General features: G+C 39.6%; 1 protein-coding gene across 4 annotated transcripts in view; it reads right to left on the bottom strand.

Moving 5' to 3' along the window:
- iqsec1b (IQ motif and Sec7 domain ArfGEF 1b) overlaps nt 1–16515 on the bottom strand; it is a 185830-nt gene that overhangs the window by 134995 nt on the left and 34320 nt on the right. For 3 of the 4 annotated variants that reach the window (XM_041033349.1, XM_041033344.1, XM_041033346.1), the window contains one exon: nt 3772–3801. The exons of the other annotated variant lie outside the window; for it this stretch is intronic. In XM_041033349.1, coding sequence (XP_040889283.1) covers nt 3772–3801 — 30 coding nt within the window. Of the gene's footprint in view, nt 1–3771; nt 3802–16515 lie in introns of those variants that run through there. 4 annotated transcript variants of the gene reach the window in all.

The following is a 16515-nucleotide window of genomic DNA, read 5'->3' as shown; positions in this document are numbered from 1 at the left end:
GCATATTGTGAAACACTGTGTTAATTGGTCCCCAGCAGCCATTACCACAGCTGACTGAAAGGGATGTCGACAGGACAGATGTGTCACTCGCAACACATTATTTTTAATATATTCGATATATATAAATGAAGTGAAACAAAATGTCAGATCAGTGTGATTGTCAGCTGCTTCACTCATGAGTCACAATCACTGGCACGTTCACCTGCTTTTTGGCTACCAGCTGAGTGGTAACAGCCAGTCATAGCCATGCTGGTGTACAGTGCAGCCATTATAACCTGACATTTCTTATTATTGCCCTACTCCCACCACCATCCTCACCTCCTCCTCCTTTTTGGTATGATTGGCTTTAGTAAGATTTCATGCTCATGCATGTGTTTGTTTAGAGGGTTTACTTCTCCCACCTGAATTCTTGTTGCTTGGATCCTTGGATATCTCCCTTACAGAGTCAAATTTAACCATTAAATAACCATTTACTGTAAATGTCTTGATGTAAATGCCTCTGACTGAAATAACAAAATACAAAACTCAAATTAAAACTAAGTGTATAAGTGGTAAATTATTTACTTTCCAGCTTGCAGACCAACTTAAAAAACATCATTTTCCACAGAGCGTATTCGTTGCTTCTCACAGTACAGCTAATTTGCTAACAGAGTCAACAAACAAGGTGGAAAATGATCAATATCTGCCCTTCTGGTAAATATCTGAATGAAGCTTGTTGACCCTTTGGCAGGTCACCTGCAGTGACAACACTGTATGAGTCTACTGTATATGAAAAACCTACATAGCTGGTAAAACTGTCAGAGTGGCAGGACATTTTTTGTTTTCTGTGGTCCACAACCAAAAAGATAATTTTCCTGTCAGCAGAATGACTGTGAAGCTCCACTCAGTCATCAGTATGCCATCAGTATGCTGTCCTATGATTTCATCAAAACACCACTACAATATAAAAGGTCTAATCCAGGAGCTCTCCATAAGATACTGCTGACAAAATTGAGTTTGGGTGGCTCACTCAGGGGTCAGCAGTGGAGACATGAAGTGTAACAGTACACCTAACTGTCACCTCTCAGGAGCTGGGGGTGATTACCATAAAGCCACCCCACACTCAGCCCCCCCAACTTCCTTCATATCCCACACTGTCTGCTGCTAAAGTGGGGCTACTATTGGGAGAGCGGAGGTAAATCCATTTCTCCAGCTCTATGAAGTTCTGTCTGTTATTGCACTGAAGGCTGTTACACAGCTTCAATATCCTTCCAAAGCATAAGCTCATGAGAGTTTATCCTTGACCCGATAAAGAGAGAGAGGCTTTACTCTGTCAACAATTCAATCCTGTAATTCTTTCCCATTTCATAGGCCGATGGAATCTTCTTTTGCTGTGGCTTCACAGTGGCTGCGTCTTCACAGAATTAAACTCTCCGCACAAAGCCTCAAGTCTCTGCAGGGTGGATGTAATATCAGCAACAGTTATGGATGACGACTAATATACCTCATCAAGCCAATATCATATATAGATCTATACAGTAGCTTTAAAAAAAAATCCCTAGTGGCACTGGTTCTTGCATTATTGCTTCCTTAGATCATTTTTATATATAAAAAAAAGAAATACACAAATTCACTACACAGAGGCCTTGTACAATTTAAAGCTTTTTTTATGTTGTTTGTGTTTTGCTGTGCCCATACTGTCAGAACTGCTGGAAAGTTTGACAGTTTAGATTATTGATTCTGAAAATTTGTTTTTTTATGCCATTTATCAAGTCAAAATACTAAAGATCCTCTGCTTCCAACTTTTCAAATGTGGAGATTTGGACTCCTGCAATTTCTGATCTGTATTTTTCAATATTTTATAGCATTTTAGATACTTTAAATTGTTAATTAACAACACATTTGATAGGTTAATTGATGATAAAACTGATTGCAGTCTTAAAACATCATTTAAAGCCCCACTGAACCCAGGAAAGATTTTCTAAAATAAAATTTAAAAAACAAACATTAAATTAAAAACAACTTTAAAAAGCAATACTGTAGTATTTAATGAAGCATATTAGAGGTAATACAGTACTTTTATCTGGCTGATATGTAGGCAAACCGGTGTATCAGCTTTTCATTTATCACACAGATAAGTCCACTTCTATCTGCTGTCAGACCCTCAGCCGCACACTGTCTCAGCCCCGTCAAGCTGGAGCATCTATCACTGTGATGTAAGTGTGGTGCTGCCCTGTGATTGACTTGGAAAGAACAAGGTGTCCACAGTGTCTAACTCCAGCGTCTCCGAGGGACGGGCCTTCAATTCATCTCTTCAGACATCTCACTTTGTCTCAGAACACCATGCAGTGTCCCTGCCACATGAGGTGGTTGGGATTATTCAGAGCCATCACCATGGACATATGCCAGCTAATACTTGGTTTGACTGACAGTCCTAAAAATCCTCTGAATTTGAGATTCAGATCTCAGTGTTTATATTCATTATGAGGACTTCCTGTGCACCTGGCGTTAACACCTGGATGACTGGTTTGGAATCATACAAAGCAAAAACACATCAAATCCAGTTGTAAATGTATGCAAGAAGCATTAAGGAGTCAATTATGCAAACTACCTGCTGAAATGGTTCAAGATGCATTTGGCCGCAATAATTACAAAGTCATGTAGATATAAAAACAAAACAACCAGGAATACAAATCTGCCTGCTGATAGAACTAGAGGACACAAGACATTAAGGAGGCAGAGACATAATTCTAATACTAATTGGTAAGAAACTGCTACATGATCAACATTTTAACAAGTTAAAGCAAGTTCTGAAATTCTATGTGTTTACCAGAGAAGCACTTAATTTGCCAGATGTAAGCATAACCCAGCCACAATAGCCGTGGACTGTCTGAATACAAGGTCTTCTTTGAGAAATATACACCTATCTATGAAAGCTTCTATTGTACTTCTTTTGCTTCTATTGTACTTCTCTGTCTATCTACCATACGCATGGTTTAGTGGAGTATGGTGTCCATGGAGGATGCTACTGCTCACCAAAAAAAAAAACTGCACACCTGAAGATTGCCAAAGGGCAACTTGACACTCGACTGTGTCGATGAACTGAATATTTAGTGGACTGATGAACCTAAGACTAAATTGTTTGAGAAGAACATGCAGCACTACCTGTGGCGTAAAAAAAAAAAGGCCACTGCAAACCAACATCATTCCAACAGTGAAAGCATCATGATTTGGGGCTGCTTTGCTGTCTCTGAGCCTGGGCAGCTTGCCATCATTGAAGGGAAACCAAATTCCCAAGTTCATTACAGTTTAATGGATGCTGTTGTTAAACAGACAATTTTAAGCTTTAATGCCTCTCCCCACAGCCCTACTTCAGCTTCTCATGGCTGCCTCTCATAATCTATGTCACAGAATGCAAAGAAAGGAGGTATGTACCCATAACTGTGCAAAGTCAGTGTATTGTGACTACAAACAAGACACAACTCTCTGGTTGGCAGCCCTGGAGGAAGAATCTATCAAGAAAAGATGAGAATCAGAGAGGAGACACTGCAGGAATCACTGTAAGATCTCACTACTTCCTGGAGGAAAACAATAATCTTATCTAGGTAGTGCGGTACTGACAGGTGGGGTGAACAGAAGCAGAAGTCCAGAAGGGTTCAGAGAAATTTGATGAGGTTTTGTTGGATGACATGTGGCTGACAGTAGTGTGGAGGGAAAAAAAAAGACAAGGCTACAGTGTGTTTACAGGCAGAATAATGAGAATGTGTGCAGAGAAATTTGGGTAGCACATACCTGACACCTCTTGAACTTTCACTTTCAGATCTGCAAATGACAAAGACATCAATCAGAAGAGGTAGTGAACTAAAACTGGAATAGTCACTGACTTAATAAAGGTTTTCATCTACCATATTTTGCCGTGATGATACAGTTATAACCGAAAGTGAAAATCATGATGCTGCACTTCTGAGTGGGTCAAAATGAGACAAGAAACTGCATCAGCAGCACAAAATTACATTTGGCGAAATTACTGTCTCATACATAACTGAAGGCAGTTCAGTGCAAAGCTAAGCTGCCAATTAAACTAGTGAAACTGCCCTCTTTGCTTTTCCAGACCAGCAGGTCTAGGACAGTTAAATCCCAGTGGCCGGGAAGACAGAAAACCAACCATCAGAGACAGACCATGAGAAATCCAACACATAAATTCTTAAAAATTCCTACGTCCACAACATATTTTCTAACTCTGCTTAACTCTCATTTACAAGCAGTCTAAATTATGCACAAGGTTTACTTTAGCTCTACCTTGGCACTGTCAAAACATTCTTCTGATACCTTAAAGCTGTTTTAACCTACATCAAACCAAAACATTGTGGGGAACTTGTTTCCCTCAGCTCCACATTTTACTCTAATCCTAATCTAACTGAGAAGTTTTTATTTTTATTTTTATATGAAATCAACAAGAGCTGGCAGATGCCTTGTTCCGCATTTTTGTCTCAGTACAGATGATTTAGTGGAAAACTGGCGTATAAACTTCAGCTTAAAACACAGGAAATTACAAGTTGAATGAAGCAAAATGACCTATTTGGTTCTTTAACCTTGGGCAGATGTGCATCCAGGCGTGTGTGTAATGACAGATGCCAGCATGACTGTGGGTCACCACAGCTTCCAAAGAATGTCATGTCAGAGCCCAGCGGTCACATAAGCACACAGATCCTTTCAATTCACTGGAAAAATGGAAGCAGAAAATCCCATCCTTGAAAAGGCACAGCTGCAACTCATGGAGGGCAAACTGTCCGTGATGATTGTCAACTTTACTCGGGAAAGTGAAAAGGACTTTCTTCAATTTAGCTGCTGTTGGACTAGCTGAGAGAGTGTAACCAGCCAACCTTAATAGGTTGGACGGGCTCCTTCATTATGCTCGGGTTGTCTTTCATAACCCCCAACGTCCAGCTAATAGGGCTCTTGTCTTTGCTCACTCTCCCTTCAGAAGAAACGTGTCAGGTTTTTGGCTCCCAATGCTCAGTGCTCAACTAATGAGAGTGATCTATCAGCTGTATTGAATTCCACTCCACAGAGGTGGGTGAAGCAAACGCTGGCAGAGGTAGCACTCTGACACCTTCATCCATGCTGTGTTTTTCCAGACAAAGCTAGCAAAGTGTAGCAAATCCTTTTCTAATGGCATAAAGGTATCCCGTACAAAGCTGCTTTGATGAGACACTTCTGAACTTGATGTTCTCCTTTGTCACTGCTGTTTTCAGATGACACGCAAACCAGGCACAGTGAGGGAAGTCTAAGACTGCAAGGAGGGGGGGCAGGGGGACATCAGAAGGAGCAAGGTAAGCAAGAACTGATTGAAAACAAGACGACATGCCCAAAGGAAATCATAAGCTGTCAGTGTGAGACCAACAAAAAGATTAACCTCTCTTTTGTCAAAAGCAAAATCAATGGCTGATCGTAAACAACGAGACGAGACTGCAGCGGCACTGGCTCTGACTGGAAGTCTCTGGCCCTGTCAGCAGAGAAGGGAGAGGGGAACATGAGAGTCCCCCTTAAACTAACCGACAACCAGCAAAGATGAGATAGTCAAAGGCGCAGTTACAGAGAGATCACTGCCCTGATAAAACCCAGTTAATGATATCAGCTGAGGATGTGAGATTGCCAAGATTTCCCCAGAATGTCTCCAGTTACCAAACAGGCTGCATTAGGACTGAAGCACTGAGCCTGGGTTATCAGAGCACTGATGGCAGCAAAACCACCATGTGTTATGCTGTGAGTAGGTGGAGACCACGATGCATAATTTATTTACCATGCATACTGAATGCTCTTGTCTCTACAGATATGCTGTATAATTATGAATTTATCCACATAAGTAGGGGATTTGGCTCGGATTTGCTTCTCCAGTGGAGGTTGTGTAGGGGGTGTTACAATGATCTGCTTTAACAGTAGTACTGGGCAATATGACGATACATATCGTGGGGACGATAGAAAAGTGTCTATCGTGCCATTTCTCTTCTATCGTTTCTATCGTTTCTAACCTAATTTTATCAATTATTACAACAAATATATCATTAAATAGCCTGCGACAATTATATTAGTGTTGCCTTGTCAGTATGTATACTCTAAGTTTATATAAGTGAGAATAAAGAAGAATAAAAAAGACATTTTTCGCAAAGAAACTCCGTTTTGTGGTTTTGCAACATGACGCTGCTTTACGTTCTTTGATTCTCATGAGGGTTTGCGACATTTTACGTTACTTAACTCGTGAGTGCTGAACGATGGACGCGCAACAGGTTGAAGTTTCATGCCTAGAGTCACAACAGATAGAGACAGCTACGCAGGCAGCCCAAGAAGAAGCACTTTTACCGAAAAGAGGGGGTACGTCTGTGATTTGGTTACATTTTGGGTTCAAGAGGTCCGACACGGAGCAGAAGACGGCCATATGCAAACTATGCTACAAGACTATTCCCGCGCCCGATGCCAACACAACAAACCTCTTCTATCACCTAAAGAGGGTCCACGATAAAGAATACATAAGAATCCAAAAAATCTGAGCTAAACCAAGTTGTGGAACAGTGGGGGCAAGTTGCGAAAAGAAAAACTATAGCCAGCCGAAGATAAAGCAGTCTTTCGCACAAGGCACGCTGTATGAGAAAACGTCCCAGCACCATAAACAAATCACGTGTGCCATCTCGCGTTACATTTGTAAAGGCATGGCTCCCGTGTATGTAGTTGAGAAGGACAGCTTTCAAGACCTCGTCAAAGTCCTTGATCCGAGGTACGTTATGCCCCGTCATAAGCACTTCAGTAAAGTCGAGTTGCCTTGCTTATATGATGCGTGCCGGGCCAAAGTAGAGAAGGATGTTTGCAGTGTGATGCATTATGCCTTGACTACTGACCTGTGGATGAGCAGAGCTACGCAGCCCTACATGAGCGTAACCATGCATTTCATCAGCAAAGACTGGACCCTCTGCGCTATAAATATATATATGCACGTTAGTAAAACAGGTATATATTATTGTTTTATTATACTGTTCTGTCTGCTGTAGTAATTCCAAGTGACCCCTAATTAAGTATTCATCTATGTAGGTCTGAGAGATACACTGGAGTCATGGGGATTGTAAGAATGCCACCTTGTCTGTGTCACCACGGATAACGCCACTAACAATATCTCTGCAATGGAACTGAATGAATGGGAACAGCTACAATGATTTGGTCACCGTCTACAGCTAGCCATTGGTAAGTGTAAAACAATCTAAAAATGGCTTAGTGTAATATTGCAATGGGAATATTATTATTATTATTAAAATATTAGTGAATTGAAATTGGTTTGGTTATCCTGTGTTATGTTTGATCAGCCTATGTACAAAACATTATTGAACAAGTTATTCTCTCCATTTTATTTATTATTTTTTATTTTGCCTGTCATGGTAAAGAATGAATTGTGATACTAGCTGCCCACATTAAATCAATCCATAAATAATTTAAGTGATACATGATGATAAAAATTAAAATTGCTGTCAAAATATGTTATTACATTACATACTTTTTTGTTTTATTTCAACAGAGAATGCTCTAAAAGCTCTCACACCAGCATCTACAAAGCAGGCTGTGGAACGAGCAGTTGGAGTGTGTAAAAAGGTGGTGAGTGCCTTCTCCAACTCATGGAAGAGAAAACGTGACTTGGCCAAGGTGCAAGCAGTGCTGGGCTTGCCTCCCCATCAGCTCATCACTGAAACCCACACAAGATGGGGCTCGCGACAGATGATGATAGAGAGGTTCCGAGAGCAGGAGAAAGCTCTTTCACAGGTCCTCCTTGCAGACAAGAAGGTGGGACATGGCCACTGGATATTGCACATTGATTCTTTTCATTGTGGATTCTGATTATGTCTGCAGCCTAGGTTCACCTCCTCATGAAAGTAACCTATTTTTTTGCTATTTGACTTAGGCAAGACATCTGGTGCCAAGCTGGCAAGACATGGCATTGCTAGAGTCCTTGAACAAGACACTGGGTCCACTGTTCGAATTTATTGACACTTTGTCGGGCGAGAGGTATGTCAGCGTATCTTTTCTGAAGCCAGTACTGCACCTCTTCAACAACGAAACCCTCAGCCAGAAGGATGGGGACACAGAGCTCACAAAAGCAGTCAAAGAGGGTGTCCTCAAGTACCTCAATGAAAAGTATGATGACCCTACCACCAACAACCTCCTAGACATGGCGACACTTGTTGACCCATAGTTTAAGACAGCCTACATGAAGGAAGAGAGGGTGGAGTTCATAAAGAGAGAGCTGCAGCAGAGCTGGTGGACATGGCGGGAGCCGCGGCACCAGAAAGTGCACAAACAGCAGCAGCCTGCAGTTCACCCCCAGCTGCTGAAGATGATCCAGAGCTTCCCCATCCCATAAAGAAAACAAAGAAAAGTTTAGGTAGCTACTTCAAAAAGGAAGGTCAAGCCACCACCACCCACTCCCAGCCAAGCAGAGCATCCACTGAACTGGAGCTCTCCATGTATCTTCAGGCACCTGGGCCTGACTCAGAGACCGACCCACTGGAATGGTGGAAGCAGCATGAGATGAACTTCTCATTGGTGGCCAGGCCAGGCCAAAAGTACTTGTGCATTCCTGCTACTAGTTCTTCATCTGAAAGGGCCTTCAGTGCGAGTGGGAACATTATCACATGTCAGAGGTCATGTCTTAAGCCAAACACAGTTGACCAACTGGTCTTCGTTGCTCTCAACCTATAAATTTGACAGAAACATATCTACTTCTACAAAGTAGCCTTTTATGTTTGCACTTTTATTCATGGTTAATGCCTTAAACAGAGTTCTGTTCAACCCTGATGTTTATTTTAGACACTTTATATTGGTTTGCAAACTTTGCACTACAAGGTTACATATTTCAGAAAGTTGAAAAATAATTTGTGTTTATTTTTTATAGCTGAACTATGTGAAATGTGTTTTTCTTCTCAGAAACTTGAAACTGTTGTGCACTTTAAAAAAATGTTAAAAATAGAGTTTATTTTGACAATTCAGTTTAAATAGCTATGATTTTGAAAAAAAATGTGAAGGCTACACTATCTCTGCCACAGCTGTTTTCATTTGATACATTTATATTGCTGCACTAAAATATATGTTTCTCATTAGTGACAGTTCAGTTAAATGTCACTTCAAAATAAAGTTGGAGAAAAGTAAGCAATGAAATCTTTGTCAAACTTTTCAGAGAATAACTGAAAACATACTTTATTGTAGTATATCGTGATATAAAATAATCAATATTGTGATATTGTATATGATTTTTTTCCATATCACCCAGCACTATTTAACAGTATGTAATAATAATAATAATGATACTCCTCCTCCTCCTCCTCCTCCTCCTACTACTACTACTAATAATAAAAATAAAAGATGAAGGTTCACATTTTTAATAACGGGACTTTGTTCTCAATGTACTGATAAAGTCTGATAATACAACAGAAAATACTGTACCCCCAGTTTCATCAGATGAGAAGACACAACAGAATTAATCTTGCAAATATGAAAGAAGCATTACCAGCCACAACAGCTCACCAAGTGAGCCAGCTAGCTTAGTTGCTAAGTACAGGTTGCTTTTTTGAGAAACGTTAATTTTGATCTGAAATGTCAGCTTCACAGAAGCCTTACTCTGAATAATCCACAGACGTTACAATTTGTTTGGCAGAAAGTAGTACCACAGTAATTGTTTAATGAAAATTCATCCATCTCCACTATAACAGGGTGGAAGTGCAAATAGACAGATTCAAAACCTGGGCAAATAAAAAATCAAAACTATGAACACTGATACTACTAAAGGTGAGTGAGAAAATATGTTTTTGTCATTAGGGGGAGACCAGACACCTAAAATGCAACGATTAAAAGCCTCAGAAATTATTATCCCTGAATCAATTCTTTCCAAATTCTCAAATAAGTGTTCAACAGTTTTTCAGGTTATGTGACTAAACAGGAAATTTCCCCAGTGGACTGATTAGCACTGTGTCACCAACAGCAACATTCCTGCTGTATCCTCCTTCCTGATGGATGGGTCCTCATCGTATGACCCTCTTTGTTCAAACTGAGATAGAGAGCATGAACAAGGGCAACTGTAAGAAGGCATGAAAGCACAGGATGTGACAGGCATCGCCCACAATGCCTGACTAACAGAAGGGAAAATGAAAGCTCAAGCCATGTTGCCAGAGCAGAGGCTTTTTAATGGAGGCAAATTAAGCACTGTAGAGTTGTTTGATATGGTATATTAACCAAATGAATATTCAGTATGTATATATACATAACATTAAAACTGGTTTTGATGTTGTGGTTGATCGGCTTATCAGCTTGGGTCTGGGTGTTTTGAATTGTATAATGTGGCTGAACAGTATACATAGAGAAACATTATTAGTACATAACATAATATAACATAACTATAATTATGTTATGTTAATATAACATAATTATGTTTCTGGCCACCTGACAAATGAAAGTCAAATATTTTCTCTCTTCTTGCTCTGTTTTGGTCTCCATCAACTCTTGACTTTTGAGTTGCTAAACATTTCACTTTGGAACTAGTTTCTGACTTTCTTCATCAGCCAGTTGCTGCTGGGCTGGCAGAGGTACAATCCATTTCAGAGCTTTTTTAGGGAGAGAACAGCTCCTTTTAGCTTTAGTATAACTCGGGTCACATTTTCATTTTTTTGTCCATAATTTCTTTCCATTATGAAAACACTGTACTCTAATTTCTGAGATTTGGGAACACAGCTACACTATAACAATATGGTAGGACCAGGTAAGGAACACAAATCGTCAAACAATTTCATAGGTTTAAACAAGTTAACAGTTTAGTCAGAGTATAGTGCATCAAAGATAAATCAGGAAAATGGTCTGTACACTGTAATGGATGTTAACCACTGACACTTTGGGTAATAGCTTTACCATTAACCTTCATTTTGTCTTCCAAATAATAGTGTTTCTTGCCCCATCAAATTGTTTCCCAGATCACAGTGATTAACTTGGTGAGAAAAGCAGCATTATTACCCATAAGAATGATGGTCAAAACTACTAATTTAAGACTAAAGTTGTAATAAACTGGAATATTCCATTATGGCCTGCACATCAGATATTCAGTGCAATCTCCTGTGATCATTAAACATGTTCTGTGTCCCAGGCACCAAATCTAAGAGCTGGTAACCACAAGAAAACATTTCTTCCACTTCAATATGAGTAGCAGCGAGCAGATAAAGGCTAAATCACTGAAGAGATTATCCCACAATGGCAGAAATATCACTCTATGTTGAATTCATTTCCGCCTTCTCCTTCAGCTCACAAATCAATACATCCCATCCTAATGAGGTGAAAAAAAACCTGATGAGGAATGAAATGTTTGCTTGTAGAAAAGCTGGGCTACCAGTGTATTATGGCAAATGTGCCTCCCTGACAATCAACTGGGCTCCAGCAGCTGTCAGTCCAATCATATCAAGGATTAGGATAATTAACATTTTCTAGACCCACAGAGTTTTTCAATCAAGAATAAAGTTTTAATAATCACAGATGAATGGGGCTGCAGGGAATTATGCATCGCTTTTGTTCAAGCACTTCTCCACAGTGCCTTGACCTTCCATCAGGAAACACATTTCATCTGGGTGAAAATTACCTGCAGTGTATTCCATGGTGATTTCAGGCTAAAATAAAATATAACTCAAACCAAAAACCAATGAAAACAGGTTTAAAATATAGCATTTCCTCAACTTGCCAAGCAGGCAGAGTCATGCACTCAGAGCAAATGCAGAGATTTCCCAGTAGCTGCAAAGGGAATGGCAGGAATCTTGGATAGCAATGTGGGCAAATGCAATCCAGGCATGCTGTAATGAACTGGCAGGGGGCTGCAGCCAAGCCAATTAAATGATATGAGCCTGACAATAAGTGGTTTTCATTACATGACCTCAAGAAACCCACGGCAACCAAATTTAATCATCTCACAAAACACTGGTTATAAGAAACAGTCATGCCTTGACACTTTCTAAAAAACAGATTACAATTCCCATTACAAGTTTCAACTTGCAATTTCAAAGATTTTTATATGGGCTAAGGTGCAAGAACTAAAGTGCCTTTCTAAGAGTCAATAGCCCTTCTAAGTTTCAATGTGCGCTTAAAGCTGGGACTAGAATTCAGTGTAAAAAAGCCAATAAATGTGATTTTTCTCTTATTTAATGTCTGGTAAAGTGTTGTCCCTGTGTCCCTCTGTGCAGAAGCTTCCACTCCCTGCTGTATAGCTGGTTGTCTTGAGCCAAGTTTTCATTTTCTTCTTAGTTCCTGTGTCAATTACATCTGTAGCTGTTTAACTGAACAAGGTAATGAAATTAACCTTTTTCCACACTGGGAAATGCATCACAGCCAAAGAGGACAGGCACAATGGGCAGGGTAGCAGCAACTGGCTCTCTGCAGCAGCACTGGGTACTGACAGGGTAAGACGACACAGACGCCAGACTACACACACACACACATACGCATAACACATTTTCAAGGCATTCAGCATCACTGGGACGTATAAAATGTGGAAAATGCATGTTTTAAAAGGTATACAGAGCAGAAAATCCATGTTGGAAAAGAATAATTCACTACACAAGAGAAACTTGTATGTCTGTTTTGACACTGACGACCATAAAGTATGACTGTCCCTACAAAACAGTGTAAATTTAAAATAAATAAATTGTTGCGGTCAGATCATATGACTTGATCCAATCAAGATGTACTGAAGTAAAAATTAACTTCTGTGAAATGAAATAGACAAATAAAGTACACAAGATACGAAACCCAGATTAAACCAAGCTGTGAAAATGTGCTTTAAACGTTTCATAAAATGACTATGATACTTGTTAAGAGTTGAAAGGTCAGCTGATCACCAGAAATAATTCATATACTGAGCTCTGGATTTAAAAACCCATTTTCCAACATGTACTTTATTTTGGGACAAATGCTTCCTGTTGGAGTTTTGAAACTTACTGGAATTACAAACTGCAGCCAGATTTTGAAAACATTTTGGGTACAAAGGCTGCGAAGCCTTGTTCTGAGGCCAAATGTGGCAATGGTAAAGCAGGGTTATTATTCTGTTGTGGAGGGTGGCATATTACTTACTCACATTAATGTTTCTTTTGCAATTGTGCTCTGATTAGCTACTTTACTTACTTCAATTAGGAAAATGTGACTAATTTAGAGGAATAAAGGCACTGTAAGCTACCAGCCAATCTATTCATGTTGTAATACCTGCTGGTCGCCAGTCACAATCAATCAAAGTTTAAGTTGCTTACAGTACTAATGATTTGAAAAATAACTCTCTGTTTCTTTTTAGGTAGATTAAATGTTTTAGCAGTCCTGTAATTTAATTCCTTTTTCCGACCATTAAAGGAGACCAGACTTCCTGCCAGGTAAACGTCTTCCAAAGCTGAATGGCTTCAAGAAACAGTGCAGGAGAACACAAGATCTAATGCAATTCATCCATGCGTCTTCTCAGAGTAAGTGTTGCTGGAGGCTTGGTTGTGCTAATGAGCTATGACGGCGTCGTCCATGCTGGACTCTCCAGCTCTGTATACCTTCAAAGGTCAGGCACTGTTAAGCCAGATTTTCTATTTGTAAATGACACAAATTTGCAAATTCAATTCACGAATGTTGAACTTGAAGCAAAGATTTTGAAGTGATTTACTTTATCCCTGTTTGGGAAGCTACTAATAGCAATGTCGCTGAAAGTAAAATCAGTCCTCTCTAGTCTAAGTGTGGTGTAACATGCTCATGATGATATGACCACTGATATTGAAAAGTGGAATTTTCTTTACTTTTGTTTTTCTATTGAAGTACTCATGTGAGTCATGTGAGTCTTTGAATACACAGTCCTGTTGCTACTTTTAACTGCCAGTGACCCACAACCATCATTTACTGTAGTTGTATTGCAGCTACAAGGACATGATCCCTCACTGGCTTCCCACTCACAAAGAACTGCTAATTGTTCTTGATGGAGCACTCAGCAAAGCTGGAGGAGCCTGAAATAGGGTTTCAGTGGTGCCATCGGTATTGACATTATGCTCATATACCTCATGGGAAATTTACTTATACTACTTATACAGTAGCTGTATGATGGTTTTAAATATATGGTTAGCCACTGCAATGAGTCTAATGCACCATGAGAGCCTTCACTAAGAGCATGTCTTAAAACATCTTTGAGTGATCCTCATTCAAGGTCTCTGCTCATCTTCAAATATATAACACATATAACGTATTTCTAAAGGCCCAGGTGTTTTGATTGGAACCATCATGGCATTTTGAATTGTGAATACAGAAAGCAAACAAGAAACTTCTGTTTTTCACATTTCTTTAAGCTATTTTTCTCACTGCACAGGAGTGATTATACATGCATACATACACACACATGCTCTGCACACATACACACACACTAACTACAGGCAACAGAATTGAATTCCAGTGTTTTTTTCTTTCATAAGATATAAATACAAACCATCCACCAACTATTAACAATGTGTGAATCCTTCTCTGTCTATTCAACAATATTTATTGTAGAGAGACCTGCTAGATTTTTAACTGCAAAAAAAATTGATTAGTTTGTGTGTGTGTGTATTTCCAAAATGACTCATGAAATTAACCTAAAATTAAATTACTTGTGAAAGACAATGACTGCTGGTGGGGAAAGACTGATATAGAGCAGAGGTAAATAGCGCATTTGATTTCAGGTAATGTAGAATATTAGCTCCACACCGGCCTCAATTTGCTATCTGCATGATGGAATAAAAATGAACCCTCAGTCTTATTGGAAGATACTATCATTCCCCCTGTGAGTAGAGTACCAAACAGCAATATGGGCAGTCTGCCAGCAAGTAGTGTGTGTGTGTGCGCGAGAGAGAGAGAGAGAGAGAGAGAGAGAGAGAGAGAGAGAGAGAGAGAGAGAGAGAGAGAGAGAGAGGAGGTGAGGGAATGCAAGTGAGAAATGTGGAGAAAGCTACCTGGAGAGGTTTCACTCCAGCTGAACTCAATGGGTCAGCCTGGGCCAGACAAATATGTTCACAGAGCAGATGACTTGCGCACTCTGGTCCTTCTGAATAAAGTAGAGACCACTTCAGGTATACTTCTACGGGCCTGATTGGCCCTCTTAGTCTCAACTCTCTTTGTACTGTATGTATAGCTGGAGCTAAAATCAACTGACAGTAGCTAAGTTCTTTACTAAGGTGCAGGCAACCAGAGGACCCAAACAAGGAGTTAGGCAATATTATATAGCAAATTAGCAGAACTGCCTCATTCCATGCTGACATGACTGAACTACATCTAAATCATAATACAACAATGGATCCCTCCCCGAGTATATCCATGATTTGATGGCAGCTACCACAAAGGGAGACACCAGGACACAGCAGCCTTCAATTAATGTCAAGTGGATTTCTATTGATTTCTTGGCATATAACATCAGCATGTGAGTAATGGCTGAGGGAAGAAATTCAATCTACATTTAAATACAGTAAAGGTCAAAATGGCAAGTTTTTACAAATTTTCCTTAATTGTATCATTTTCTTGACTGTTTTCTCAATATATTTTCTCACTTACTGTCTAGAAGGATCCAGTCGTACACAGTTTGATTTGCTAAGATTTTGGCCTACTGTATTTATCTGTGAGATTTCTCTGGTCACTCAGAATACAGGTGACAGCTGAACTGAATGGAACCTGGCCCTATGGTGCTCACAGGTTTGAAAAACTGACATTTCAACAGAAACTGCCTCTGTTACACCTAATAAATCCCAGAACATACTGTTTAGAACAACTTTAAAACAAAGTTCTATTTACCTCCATTGTGATGGCAGAAATGTCAGAGACATATAATTAAGATGTATAATAAAACAAACAAAAAAAAAATATCAGTGTACCTTTGACAAAAGTAAATAAATAAATACACTTAAATACACTTATCTAAGATCTAGTTTATAAGCCTTTTCGGGAGCTTTCAACCTCAACTCACATGTTTTCACAAGAAGAACTGTAAGAACAGTGCAAACTCTATCCATGGAGTGGAGTTTTCATTGGAATCTCATCATCTTTTTTCAGCAAACTCAGTCTATTGAGGAGGACAATGAGATGGAGTTAAAAGGTTAAAAAGTATGTATGTGGACCTTGAATTAAGTTTGCTTTTTGTTTTTTTGTTTTTTTTTTTGGTCAAACTGGTATTAGAGACAGGACACTCCCTGGACAATCTGTTAACACACAGAGAGACAAACAGATACAATTTCCAGTTTCAGTTCATCTGACTTGCAAGGTTGAACCGTCTGAGAAAAACAGCACCTGCACCTGGAGGAAACCTGAACAGACAAAGTGAGAACATGCAAAGTCCACAAAGGAAGAAAGAAAGAAAGATGACAGCTCTAATCACTGAGACACTATGTAGTCTACCACGTCAACATGATTGGCAGAAACTTGAAATTAAGATGATAGACATCTCAGTCTTACAGGGTTTTGCCTGCAGTCCTGTAAGCTTTAATTTCATTT

Source organism: Toxotes jaculatrix, chromosome 3 (assembly GCF_017976425.1).
Source record: "Toxotes jaculatrix isolate fToxJac2 chromosome 3, fToxJac2.pri, whole genome shotgun sequence".
In the NCBI taxonomy this organism is placed as follows: domain Eukaryota; kingdom Metazoa; phylum Chordata; class Actinopteri; family Toxotidae; genus Toxotes; species Toxotes jaculatrix.
The sequence above is the reverse complement of the archived record's forward strand: the minus strand, read 5'-3'. Positions and strand labels throughout refer to the sequence as shown.